Source organism: Triturus cristatus, chromosome 8 (assembly GCF_964204655.1).
Source record: "Triturus cristatus chromosome 8, aTriCri1.1, whole genome shotgun sequence".
NCBI classification, from domain to species: domain Eukaryota; kingdom Metazoa; phylum Chordata; class Amphibia; order Caudata; family Salamandridae; genus Triturus; species Triturus cristatus.
Genome location: NC_140591.1, coordinates 1,661,514,371 through 1,661,528,548, shown reverse-complemented (window position 1 = coordinate 1,661,528,548; position 14,178 = coordinate 1,661,514,371). Strand labels below are relative to the sequence as shown.

Sequence of the window (14,178 nt, the reverse complement as noted above, 5' to 3'; positions counted from 1 at the left end):
TATGCAGTGTATTAATGTGTTGTCGAGTGGTGTGGGGCTGCTGTGATCTAGAGTGTCGGAACGTGTTGTAGAATGTCAAAGAGTGGATTAAAGTGTTGTGGACTAGAGTGCGGTACAGTACGGTAGAGTAGAGTTGGATAGACTATCATACAATTGAGTGGCATAGAGTAGCCTACAGTACAGTGCCATAGAGTGCAATAGTATAGTACAGTGTAGTAGTGCCTGATAGAATAGGGTATATTAACTTGAGGGGAGCAGCATGGAGGAAGTTGCATAGAGTGTCATGGAGTAGAGTGTTGTAAAGTGCTATAAAGTAAAGCAGAGTGTTGTATAGTGGCATTGAGAGGAGTACATTGTTGTACAGTATAGTGTTATACAGTGGAGTATAGTGTGGTACAGTGGAGGGGTGTAGACTGTTGTTGAGTGGAGTAGTGTTGTATAGTGGAGTGTATAGTGGAGTGGGGTGGAGTTGGGGAGAGTGAAGTGGCTCAGAATGGAGTAGTGTACAGTGGAGTGTCATAAAGTGAGTGGCGTACAGTGCAAGAGCATAGAGTGGAGAGGTGTAGAGTGGAGTGTCATTGACTGCGTTGGCGTACAGTGTAGTGTAATAGAGTGGAATAGCTTACAGTGGAATGCTGTACTGAAGTGGAGAGGGGTAAAGTGAAGTGGCGCCCACTGAAATAACACAAAGTGGAGTGGAGTACAGGGGAGTGGTGTAGAGTGGAGTGGCATAGAGTGGAGTGTGGTAGAATGGAGTGGCATACAGTGGAATAGCATACAGTGGAGTGGTATCGAGGGGAATGGCGCAGAGTGAAGAGGAATAGCGTACACTATAGGAGCACACACTGAAATAGCGTAGAGTAGCTTTGCACAGACTGGAATGGTGTATATTGGAATGCCGTAGAGTGGAGTGGAGTCGATTGGAACAGCATTCCAATGGCGTAGAGTGAAGTGGGGTATAGTGTAGTAGCATACAGTAGAATAGCATACAGTGTACTGGCATGGAGTGGAGTGGCATAGAGTCAAATAGGGTAAAGCTGAGTCGCATAGAGTTGAATTGCATATAGTGGAATAGAATATAGTTGAGTGGTGTACAGTGGAGTTGTGTATAGTGGAGTGGTGTATGTATAATGGAGTGGTGTATAGTGGAGTGGCATTAGGTGGAATAGCAAAGCGTGGAGTGCAGTAGACTGGAGTGGTGTACAGTAAAATAGCAGGCAGTGGATGGGTGAAGAGTGGAGTGGCGAAGAGTGTAGTGTGGTAGAGTGCAATAGCATACAGTGGAGTAGCGTAAAGTACAGTGGCGTAAAGTGGAGAGGCATACAGTGGAGTGAGGTATTGTGTAGGGGCATACAATACAATACCACAGAGTAGAGTGTTACAGAGTGGTGTAGAGAGAAATAGTATATAGTGGAGTGTCGTACAGTAGGGTGTTGTAGAGTGTTGTGGCATAGAGTAGATTGTAGTGTCAACGAGTATAGTGCCGTAGAGTGTGGTACTGTAGAATGGAGTGATGTACAGTGTAAAAACATACAGTGAATTGTCGTAGAGTGGAGTGGCATATAGTGGAGAGGCATACGGAGGAATAGCATACAGTGCAGTGGTGTACCCTGAAGAGGCATACAGTGGAGTGGCATAGAGCGGAACAGTTTAGTATGTGGTGCCATAGAGTAAGGCTGTGTACATTGGACTGGCGTACAGTGGAGAAGCGTAGAGTTAAGACGTCTACAGTGTAGTAGCGTACACTGAAGTGTTATCAAATGGAATGGCAAAGATTGTAATAGCATACAGTGTAGTGGTGTAGAGTGTAGTAGTGTAGAGTGGAGTTGTGTACAGTGGAATGGCATACAGTGGAGTAGCGTAGAGTTGAGGGGTCTACAGTGTAGTAGCATAAACTGAAGTATTATCAAATGGAGTGGCGTAGAGTATAATAGCATACAGTGTAATGTTGTTGAGAGTAATGGTGTAGAGTGGAGTGATGTAGGGTGTCTTAGTGTAGAGTGGAGTGGCATAGATCGGAGTGGTGTACAGTGGAGTGCGACAATTGAAACAGACGTAGCATTACATTTTTAACAGATGTAGCTGCAATGTCGAAGGAAGGTAGATTTGGTGTAAATGGTCAATTTTAGTAGTATGTGTGAATACTGTAAGTAGTGCTAAAGTTATTTTTAAAATACTTAGTATATACAGTACTACAGTAAGTTCGCGGGATACTGCTGTACATGTGCATGATAAGGCAGTATGTGATTGGCTAATGGCTGTGTTTACTGAACGTAAATGGTAGCCTTGTCATTTTCAACACATTTTGGCTGCGTTCTGCGTTCTTCATTTCGCTGCTTTCTGGGTTAGGATCCTAGATCTAGGTAAGTAGTAGGTTTTATTGTTGGTTCCTTCCTATCAACCCTTTATTAAAGTGTTAATAAGTGGATAAATGTATTTATTATTTTCTATACATTTTGACAGTAATTCAGGGAGAACTGCAAATAAAAAAAAACTGTAAGTAGCAGGTATTACTACAGTATTCCGTAGAATTTTTGGGAAGATTTAAAAATGTTGAAACTGGAAAATACACTGCAGTACCCTATATTTGTAAAAATACAGTGAATTTTGGTTTTGTTTTACATATTTTGTTTTTTGATATTGCAGTACTCCTTACATTTTTTTTAAAACTATATAGAAACTTATAAATATTTTTTCCTATAATTAAGTGGTAATAGGTAGGGGAAAATATTAAACATATTGCCTACATCTAAGGGCTAAATGAAGAACAAAAGCAAAGTGTACCTAAAAATAACATGGCTGCCTTTAACTTTTGTAAAGGCGTTCAGTCAATTACATAATGACTTGTCCTCGCTATATAGTGAAGTATTTCCGTGATATCCTGCAAAATTTGGGACAGTACGCAAAAAATTGCATCAAATGGTATACCACATGTAGGAGAACAATTCTTCATTGTTAACATATAATCATTCCATTGGCTCTTAATATCACATCATCATATTGTTCCATCATAATCTCAACAATTCATAGTGCATAGTGCTGTAAAAGTAAAAGAAAGAGAAAAGAATACGCAGAGTTAAGATTGCAGTACCTGTCTTTCCACTATATACAATCCATGATGAGGAAGGAAGCATCATTTTTAGTGATTACGTTCATCTTCAGTAAGTGTCCTAAGAGGTCCTTATCACAGTTCAATCCATGAGGGTGACGAGTGTCAAACAGTAAAATATAATGATGATCTAAATTCCCTAATTTCATTTTTTCTCTCCCCTCCTCTCTCAAGTTTCTCAACTGTGTGAACCCTGAAAAAAGTTAGTGATTGCCATTCTGTTCTCCAAAATATTCTTCCTCACTGGGAAGACAGTACTTCTCACATATCATATGTGGCAAGGGCAGATGAATCTCTTTTTTTATGTTTAAATATCTTTATTGGTATTTTACATTAACATGACTGTTATAGTCAATTCGTACAGATATGTTTGGAATCTGACATCGAAGATGCAAACCCATGGTCAGAGTAGTAGTATATCGCACAATAATATGTAAACAACACAATATGCTGCACAGCAATACAAACAGTACAAACAATTATATCTTACATGAGAATATGTGCCAATACCTCTGCATGCCATTGCTCACTGTGTAATTGCATCATGCTTTTATCAAATAGTGTTGTTGTTGTTCACGTCGTTCACTAGACACAACTCATCAAAGCAGCCCTGACAGGGTTTCGCGCATACGCGCTGTATGCCTATAAACTGTGACAATCGGAGCTTATCGTCTATTCCCTGCTTAATAGGAAAAGGGACTTATGTGACGGTAGAGCATAGGTAGTAATCACCCTTTTACACCAATAAATCTAATTTTCAAAAAACATTCAATATAAACTGAAACTTAAAACCTATAAAACATATCTGCCATCCATGAAATACAAACAATATTTCTAGCGCATCATTAAATTACCAAAACAAGAAAAATGTGCAGATGTATCTCTTGATCATTTATGTGTTTATAGCCTTTCATCACCAAGAATGGCACATTTTTATTGTTTGGTGAAAGCTTTGGTTAACAAATTTATAAGGAGCCCCTCAATCTCATAGAGAAAATTTAGATCCTTGAACAATGAGCTGGTCGGTACCCTTTTCTGGAATCCAAAATCAGATTTGTGTCTGGCCAACAAGGAAAGAAGATAATTTCAATGGCCCAATTGTGAGTCATATAAAAACAACAAAAAATGTGAATTTTTCTTGTGATAAGATTATATACATACATAAGAGATCAAGGAACACATTTGTTGAAATTGCAAGAATCAAAGGGGTACTGCGTTGCGATCTCCGAATGGCCACAATCCTAGTGATCAATAAAGTGGAAAAAACTCTCTGTGACTACGAATCATACATGTGTAATGCAATTTAATTCAGTTTTTTGCCCATTTGGGCTTTATGACGATTTTCATGTAATTCTATTGTCAATTGTATATTAAGTAATTTAATGACCAATTAGTCAAGCTTTAGTAACTACCTTGCTTAAATGGCCAACATCTTTTATATCTAGGATCGCCCACTTGGGCAAGACTTTGTATTGGACCTAGTTCTATATATATTCAGGAACCATTAACATTATTAAGCAATCAGATGGAATTGAATTTACTTGCATGCATCAGTTTTGGCTCAGTGGTTATGTCGATATAACAAAGCAACAACCAACCAGGGTTTGCAAAATATCTGTTATGATATCAGTCTTGAGAAAGATCCTTTTGGTTGATTGCATGGGCATGAAGCCATGCCCTAATAAAATCTATTAATTACATCTTCATAGAGTGGCAGCACTTCCTTGTGGCAAAATGATTGACTATGGGATGTTTCAGCTGCTTCCTGTCGGCTGCTGATCACCTGACTGTAATGCAGTGTGCTTTTCCCAGTGCCAGGAATGGAGTCTATACACAGACACAGAGACAGACCCACACACATATACATATGAATATATAATCACCACCGCATCAAGACAACAGGAATCCTCCTTGCCTCACGAACAACGGACACGGACCAGACGGTAGTGCAAATTCAATTTATTCCTTGTATATCGCCATACATATGAATATATGTAAATATATTTTAAAAGTCAAATTATATGTATTTATTTAACACTATTTCCTATTCCTATGGGTAATTATTTTAAGACCTGCCTTTATTAAGTTCTATGGAAGTGTGTTTTTTGTTTTTTTTCTTAAACCCCTACCATTTTGCAGTAGATATTCCCCATTTTCTCACCGCTTCCTCTGCGCTGTCCCACATTTAGTACTAAGGCCCTCATTATAAGCGGCCCTGTAAATGGGCTGGATTCCCCCCTCCCCTCCTGGTTCCCGATATAAAGAGTAGCGGTATATGTGGGGGTGGGCAAAATCTGGCCCATTATGAGTTGGACCCTGAGGGCCCACTAACAAATGAGCAATCACTGGGGAGTCCGTAATTCCAGGAAAGTATCCCCTAGGAATTCCTTATTTTGGGCCAGGCTTTCACCCGGAGATTTAGGCTGCATTTAGCTGCTGAAATCTCCCTGTGAAAATTAAGAGATCTGTGGTGATTCTGTAGATTTCATGATTACAGTGGGGTTGGTAACTGTTGTTACCGGCCACAAAGAAATTAGGAAGCCACTCATAATGAGGACCAATGTAGCAAACGTACATATGTGGAGATCTCCCAATGGAAAGAATAGGAGAGATGGAGGGGGAGATCTCACCTGTAGGTTTGTGAATTGCATCTTGTAGTAGGTAAGTAGTATTACTGTACTACCATTTTATGCACTTTAATATTTGTGAATCTGGCTCCATGATGGTATTCAAATGCAAGGTCACCTGAGGAGGATGTTGTACCATTCAAGGATCAATCTGGAGAAGTTTGGAGCTGACTAGTCCGAGAACCATTTTCTGTAAATGGTAAGTGTGGCTGATAATGGCCATATGAAACTTGACACTGTTTGTTGGCTAACCTTGTTTTGAGGATGCCTTCCTTGATTGTTGATGGTGAGTACAGACATTGTAGGATTGAAGTACACCACACTTTGTGCTGTCAGAAAGATTGGGGCAAAATCTGAGCAAGGTGTCTGCTGGTGACAACAATAGATGTCAGAAAGCAGCAAAAAAAGAAAGGCCTTCTAATTTTGAAGGACAGAAGTCCAAACATAGATCAAGCTTTTTGAATATCACTTCTACAGACTGCATATACCTCTTGCTTAATTTTGGTAAACATGCTACAAGGGACCTATTTCAAGGTCAATCAAGATAAGACAGTCAAGAGAGAGGAGTGACAAAGCTCTTTGATGTATCCTCGAATCAAACAACCCATTACCGCTGAGATCCCAGGAAAAAGGAATAAAAGCCTCACCTGCCATGGAACCATCTCATCTGGAACTGGGAAGCGGTAGATGTTGGAGTCCGGATACAGCAGCTCGCGGGCGTTCACGTGATACAGGCACATGATACCATCTGATTTATCCCCAGATCCTGTTTCACCTTCATCAATGGATTTACTGTGCACTGGTGAATAAACCAAGAACATTTTAAGTGCCAAAATTGCAACATTTGTGGAATGTCAAGTCTTAAAAGTGATATGTGCATGCGTGGGGCCAGTACCATGGAGAGAGGTCCTAAAAGTGTGTGGGCAACTGTGTGAAGAAAAAAGGATTCACAAAGTGCAATGGGAATAACATTTGTCAATATCAAGATCTTAAGTTTAAGTCAAGGAAATATTACGTTTATTGATTGTTTAAGTAGTGCTAAGGCTACCAGTCAGTTGGTTCAGAGAACTTGTGGAGAAGAAAATGAGAGAAAGAAGCCTGAAGAACACAAACAGCAGATTTTTACACATTCTTCACTTGGCCTTGTTAAAGCGGTGCAGGCAGGAGTGGCTTCAGTGCAGCCAGTGATTATTATCAGTTATTGCCAGGTCAAGGTTAAGGCAGACAATAATGTTCTGATCTCTATGAGGGGAGTCCATTACTTTAGCGAGTAGATCACCTAAACTTAATTGCGGTAGTATATCCACGAACAACACTTTGCAGGGATAAGGTAATTCAGTGATGGGTCATGAAATGGGATGATCCTTTGTAGGCTGTGATCACACAGTTTTCTTGTAAGAGACCTGGCAGAGATCAGGTTGATGTTTTCCTGGTCCACTGGATCAGATTAGGATGACATATGTAACTTCCCAGGATCACCTCTGTTAGAGACACATCAATGGCCCATGCTATGATGGCTGGCACAGCATGATACATTCAATGATGCAAAGATGTTAGTGTGGAGTCGAATCTTTGGGTTATTGATGATCTTGGTGACTGTCCCTGATCCTAGTGAAGAGCTGTCAGAGACGAGCCAGCCAAGCACTGAGGTCCTGTTGTGATGCAAGAGTCTGGACACGAGTGCCTGCAAGTGAAGCAAGTACCTCACTGTAGAATGTGATCATACCATCACTCAGTGGGTGCAATGCCATCACTTTTGGTGCATCAGTCCAGGTGAGGATGAAGGTGTACTTTGAGATGACATCATGAGTTGTGTCGGCTTGAGAAGATCAGCAGCAAAAGATTCAATCAGTCCTTCCAGCAGTGGGACATCAGACTGTGTATGAGTCGCAGCCCACCTCATGAGCAGGTGCTCCAGGGCTCGTGGTGCAAGTGTTTGCAGGTGACGAGTGTCAGATGATCAATGCCAGGGCTCCTTCTCGGTACCAGAGGATGGGACTGGTGGGAGCTACTAGTAGACAACCCTTTCTTCATCCTCCCCCCCTACATGGTCTTGTGGATGGTGAAAATGATGCTGTATTTGTCTGTACCTCGTATTTGAAAATGCTTAATAAAACTAGCTAAAAAGCCAATATGTTTTTCTTGTTTAAGAAGCGCTGTCATTGACATTCCCATGCCCTTGAAAGCCTGCAGTTTTAGGTAAGGCTGAATGTTTAGTAATGCATTCCTTCTTGTTTAAATGTAGTTCTATTGCCTCAAACAGTCACTGAATACCACAGGTGAGGTCACTCAAAACTGATAAGAGATGAGAGGAATTACTGCATAAATTACTTCAAGACTGGCGGCGGCGCCAGAGCATGGTGTATACTGGTCTTACCTGCAAGTGATCAATGTCAATGTGATATGGTTGTTTGTTCCAAACAATAAAAGAATGAACTAGAAAAGTGTGTACAAGAAATGGCCATACTGTAAGTATCACTCTTTTGATTCAACCCTTCCAAAACACTGCTTTTTGAGAGACAGTCTCTCCTTGGGAACCACATAAATGTTTCTTATGTTTTTCTCATTTAGCCTTTCAGCCTTTTTCAAAGGGCCATTAGGTAAAATGAAGAGCAGCAACTGGTCATTATTTTGGCTGCAAAAACCTTCCTCACTCCTCACTCTTCAAATGGGCGGCCCATCTTGCACATCTAACACGCCTATCACTTAAAGCAAATTCCACAAACCTAGAACTTCTGTGTCTTCTGGCCTAAATTATTGCATATACCATCTGCCATGCTTTTTCCCTAGAGAACCACAGTAACCACTCTGTGTCGTTTCCTTCTATCAGCAGACTCCTCTTCCGCCTCCAAGTACTCCCTGCCTTCCCAAAGTGTGATATTATTTGTACCAAGAGACATTTTGGCTCACCCTCTCACTCCATCGTTATACTGACACCACAGAACTCTTCACTGTTCATGACCGGCTTTTCAGAGCAGTCCGAAACTTCTAGCCTAGGTGTGCATAGCTAATTCGCACACCTTTTCCCTATGGTGTGACTTCAACTTGTTGACTCCTTGATGCCCTTGGTGTTCCAGTTCCATCACCATCTTCTGGAATGCAGAGAATATCACAATTCTCTTCCCTCTCAAGAGGAGTCTGTCTCCAGTGGTACTCATCTCTTCCCTCTTTCTCCACAACTGAGAGAGCATCAGTGTGTCAACAGGTGCCCATCGCTAGTAATCTTGCAGGAAGGTTTTCCATTTCTGTTGCTGCGTCACTTCCACTACTTTCTGTAAGTCATCATCCTCTCTGGACACCACTCCAATTTCCTCCAAACACATTGGTTTTGGACAGGCAATCTGAGTGACCAAATTGATATAGTCCTCAATATCGTCTTCTGGTGTTGTTGCACCACGTCAGGGTGCCTGCAGATCCTCAACAAATAGCCTGCAGGGTTGCCGACACGTGGCTTGTGAGTAATATTGAAGGCATACTGCTGGAGCTGTATTACCCACCAATCTTAGAATGTAGTGCTGCACCAGGCCCGAGAACCGGTGGATCTGCGGCTTATGGTCAGTGCAACTCCCAACTCTTGTCCATCGAGATACAGGCAGAATTGGTGGCAGCCCCATTTGATGGGAGGGCTTCTCTCTCAATCTGTGCATACCTGTTTCTGTATCAGTAAGAGTCTTGCTGGCGAATAGTGCTCACACTCCTTGTTCGTGCTCTTGAATGAGAAATGGGCTTTGGTTGACAACAAGCTCCTTGTTCTTAGGGGTCGAAGTACATCCTTGTGGTATCATATAGAAGTGCCTACCTAATGTTTTCAAATGCCGCCTTCTCCTGGACATTCCATTTCCATCTAGCATTCATCTTTCTAAGTGCTCTCAGACGTACTGACAGGGTTGTGAGATTGAGGACAAACCTGCACAGGTACACAGTATGTGGCTTTCCGTGGTGCTTCGTGAAACAAGAGCTTTTTGCATGGCCTCTGAATTGTGAGGGTCCACTGTCAACCCTTCCTTAGAGAATACATATCAAAAGAATTCAATTGCGTTTTAAAAAAGAAAATTTGTCCTTATGCAGAGTTAGCAATCAGTGAGCAGTTGAAGGTACCTCGTAGATTCTGGGAGTGGTCAGCAAGTGTAGTTAAATATATCAGGATACTGTCATTAATGGTTAGCATCGCTTACAATTGAGACTATGTCTCACAGATTGCATTTTGAAATACGCTGCTGCTGAGGAAATTCTGAAGTTGAGGCGTTAGTATCTCCTTAACCCCTAATGGGTTTAAAATGTGGTTATATATATAGAGACTGGGTCAAGCATTAGCTGGTGGTGCCCAGCGTAGAGGGCTAGTTTTGAAAACCATTGTGCCTCCTTGAGGTCTGCAGTGATATCATCTATGGTGGATATGATATGTCACTTGCGTCCTATGGATTTATTGGGTACGCACATGTCAATGCAAAGCCATGTGGCTTCCAGCAGTTTTGGCTTCTCGGTGATAACCATAGGAGATACCTATGGGGTTGGACTGAACACCTTCTTGATGACACTCGTTCATTCAAGCTTCTCTAGCTCTTTTTCTACCAATAGCCGTAGACGGAAAGCCACCCGCCTGTGTCTGAGGGCTGTGCTCCATATTGCTGTGTACATATGCAGTTTCATTAGCGTACTCTACAGTCCTTGCAGCTCTGGGAATAGGTATGGAAAACTTCTTAGAATGTAGTCTACTTGCTGATCATGTACCTTACAAGTGAAGAATGCTCTGTCTAGGTCTTCTGCTGTGTGACAGCCCAACAGTTTTCCTTCCTCCATAGTGATATAAAACTGGGCTTGTATCACAACCTCTCAGATACAAACTGTTACATCAATGATACTTGCCAGTGTAAGGGGACGTGTTGTCCCCCATACAGATAGATCTTGGTGCTCATCGGCATAAGGAGGGACCGGGCTTGCAAGCTTCAATACTGGTTGATGTTTATTACATTTACAGACACATTTGTGTCAGCAAGTTAATTCACAGGAGTGCCAGTGACTGTTATCTTGCATTTGGGCTGGGTCTTTGTCCATTTTTACCTTGCTTGCTGTAGGGGAATAAGAAGATCTCCAACTCTTCGTTGTTATCCTCGCTGAGCCTGTTTGGGGTCCTGACTCTGGGGGTGTCCTATTGTTGTTCTTTTTCCAGCATCAGCGGTCAGAGAGCCGAAGTAATGCATTGCCTCTCCGAGGGATTTCTTCAACAGTCTTCGCTTCTGTACACTCAAGCAAAATGGCTTGCCTTTCCCATGGTGGAGCATTTGTCCATTGCATGAGCATCTGACCCACAGTTTCTGCACCTGTTCATTGTGTCTTGTTGTGCTGTGGTTGTTTGTCTCGGCATGGCTCTCCCTCTTATTGAGTCCACCACCTCTTCATTGAATGGTGTCATTCTTATGTGGCTCTGTTTTCCTGGCCTATTCAATAGGTCTACTTCTGTTTCTTCTGCCTAGCGGTTTGACAGTATGTGGGACCTGGACAAGATTAGAAAGTCATCCAGCTTGACTCCCCGTTGGCACAGGATCAAGTGTCTTAGAATCAATTACCTGGATTCTTGTATGACTTGGGCTCCCACTTCCTTTTGTTGGTCTTCATTGATGCATGCGCTTGCCATTTCTCTCAGGCAAGTATAGGAGCCATCAGTCATTGCTCCTTTATTTTTATGAGTCTGGTGTGGTTAAAAAAGCGTATAATCTGTACTGAGCTGTTGGTCAAAATCAGCATTTAGTGCTGCAATTACCCCTGGAAAGATCGCAAACAGCTTGTGTTAGGAAATTGGGTCTCTCGTTGGCAGAGGTATGCACCCTGTCCATGTCAGGAAAATAATCCTTGGCAGAATAAGTCAGATACACAACCTAAATTAGCTGTGCTCACCCTCTGGTAGCTTGGCACAGAGCAGCCAGGCTTAATTTAAGAGGCGATGTGTAAAGTATTTGTGCACATTTTAATTACAGTAACACGGTGAAAACACCACAAAGGACTCCATATCATTTTGTGACAATAGAGAATATTTATCTGAGTAAAACAAGACCAAAATGTCAAACATTTAATAAGTAGAACTTGAGATATGATTTTTTAAAGAATGAACTGCAAAATAGTTCCATAAAGTGAATAGCACTTAGGAGTTACTTTTGGGCTCCCTAGACTGGGGTGAATCCAAAGTTCATGCCAAACAAAATGGAGGGAAGACTGGCTACAGGAACCATGCAGGGTCCGGCTACAGGAACCACGCAGGGTCCCACTGAAAAAACACCATGGATAGAGCAAGGGTCGGCATCGAAGACTCGATGCATCAATTCCGGTTCACACAGTCAGGTCAATGCGTTGAAGTTGGGCCTCGCAGTTGGGTCCTCAAGCCCCTTACGATGCAGGGGCTGCTTTGAGCCTTTCAGCAGTGTCCTCAGATCAACGCCGCACCATCAAGCCTTGCAGTTGGGGCCTTGGATCAGCGCGATCATCGTCAAGCCTCGCAGCCATGACCCATGTCCTTGTAGAGCCTCGCAGGGTTGTCTACGAGTCGGCACTACATTGGCTCCGATCGACGCAAAGTCAGCACTATGTCGATTTTGATGAAAAAAACTGCTGCAGAACGCTCTCTTATGGTCCAGGACTGGATTGGCACCTCCTGGCAGGGCAGGGCTTACAGTTGGGAGATTGCAGCAACTTAAGAAGAGTTGAAGGAAGTCTTTGATGGCCCTGAGACTTTAAGAACAGGAGGCAAGTCAGCAAGCCCTTGGACAACCTGGGTGCAAGGATTTAGACAGCATGTCCAGTATATCTTACTCCCAGGCAAGAGGCAGCAGGCCAGCACAGCAAAGCAAGTGACAAAGTGGGAGTCCCTCCTACAGCACAGTAATCAGCAGGCTAACGCAGCAAAGCAGTTAGCAAAGTGGAAGTCCCTCATATAGCACAACAGCTCTTCTACCTGGCAGAATGTCCCTGGTTTCAGCAAAGTTCTGATTTGGGATTGTAAGGGTTGCAATACAATTCCCCAGTTGTGCCTTTGAAGTGGCAGAGACTTCAAAAAGACCTTTGAAGAACACAAGGTCCATGCCTTGCCTACCTTAGCTCCAGACTCACTACAGCGAGGTATGCAGCTCTTTGTGTGGTGACAGGCAGAGCCCTATTCAGGTGCAAGTGTCAGCTCCTCCCTCCCAATCTACCTCAGGAAGGCCCATCAGTCTGGTTATGGGCCATCAGGATGCAAATGTAAAACCCGGCTCCTTTTATGTGACTATATAGAGAGAATGCAAAAAGCCCATCTGTCACCCAACCGAGATGTGTATTCAAAGACAGACAGAGGCACAGAATGGTTAAAGTAAGAAAAGCCAACTTTCTGAAAGTGGCATTTTCAGACTTACAATTTACAATACGACTTGATTGTAAGTTGTGATTTTAAATTGTCCAGATGCACCAAATTCCATATTTCCATCTTTTGCCTATTGGAATTTATGCCTAAATATTGTTTTAATGCAATCCCAACGTTAACCCATGGGAGAGATAGCCCTTGTAGTAGTGAAAAACGAATTTAGCAGTTTTTCATTACCAGGACATGTAAAACTCAAAATGATATCCCCTGCCTTTTAAATACACTGCACCCTGCCCTTAAGGCTGCCTAAGGCTTACCTTAGGGGAGTCTTATATGTAATACAAGGGAAGGCTTGGGCCTCACAAGTAGGTTCAATTGCTAAGTCGAAATGGCAGTTTAAAACTGCACACACGGGCTTTGCAGTGGCAGGTCGGACTCATGTTTAAAGGGCTACTGAAGTGAGTAGCACAATCAGTTCCGCAGGCCCACTAGTAGCAGTTATATTAGAGGGCCTAGGCACATGTGATGTCCTTTACTATGGACTTATAAGTAAACTAAATAAGGCAATTGGGGATAAGCCAATGTAACCAAGTTTAAAGTCCAGATCATATGCACGTTAGCACTGGTTAGCAGTGGTAATGTGCTCAGAATCCTTAAGCCAGCAAAACAGGAGATCAGAAGACAACAGGTCTGGGGAAACCACACCAAGGATGCCACGTCTAGCAGCTTGTATATATATTCTTGTGTGAGGAGTAGCAGGAGGGACCTCTTCACTGTACCATTCATTTCTTCTGTGGCCCTGAATTAGTTATTGAGGCAGCTAACCCCAGTTTTCCATCTAGGGGATGCTGTTGCTGGATCTATCCCTTCATTAAATGAGGGAAGCAGCCTCATGGATGTGTGTGTGCCCCGCCCCCCATAGGTGATCTGTGGGTGCCAGATCCTGTTGTGCTGCTGGGGCCTCCTGTTGGTCATCTGCCACTCCCAGGGGTCACAGACCTGTCCTTCCAATGTGCTTATGGTCTAGTGCCATTTTGCTCTCATACGCGTTGCCTTTTTACACAAGTATTTTCTTTTTGTATTTTTCCTTTTCTTGCACACATCACAATGGC

General features: G+C 42.6%; 1 protein-coding gene across 1 annotated transcript in view; it reads right to left on the bottom strand.

Annotated features, from left to right (window-relative positions):
• Positions 1–14,178, bottom strand: part of LOC146808507 (transient receptor potential cation channel subfamily M member 2-like) — a 206,396-nt gene that overhangs the window by 38,435 nt on the left and 153,783 nt on the right. The window contains exon 23 of the mRNA XM_085623588.1: positions 6,384–6,535. Within this exon, the coding sequence (XP_085479714.1) occupies positions 6,384–6,535 (152 nt within the window). The remainder of the gene's footprint in view (positions 1–6,383; positions 6,536–14,178) is intronic.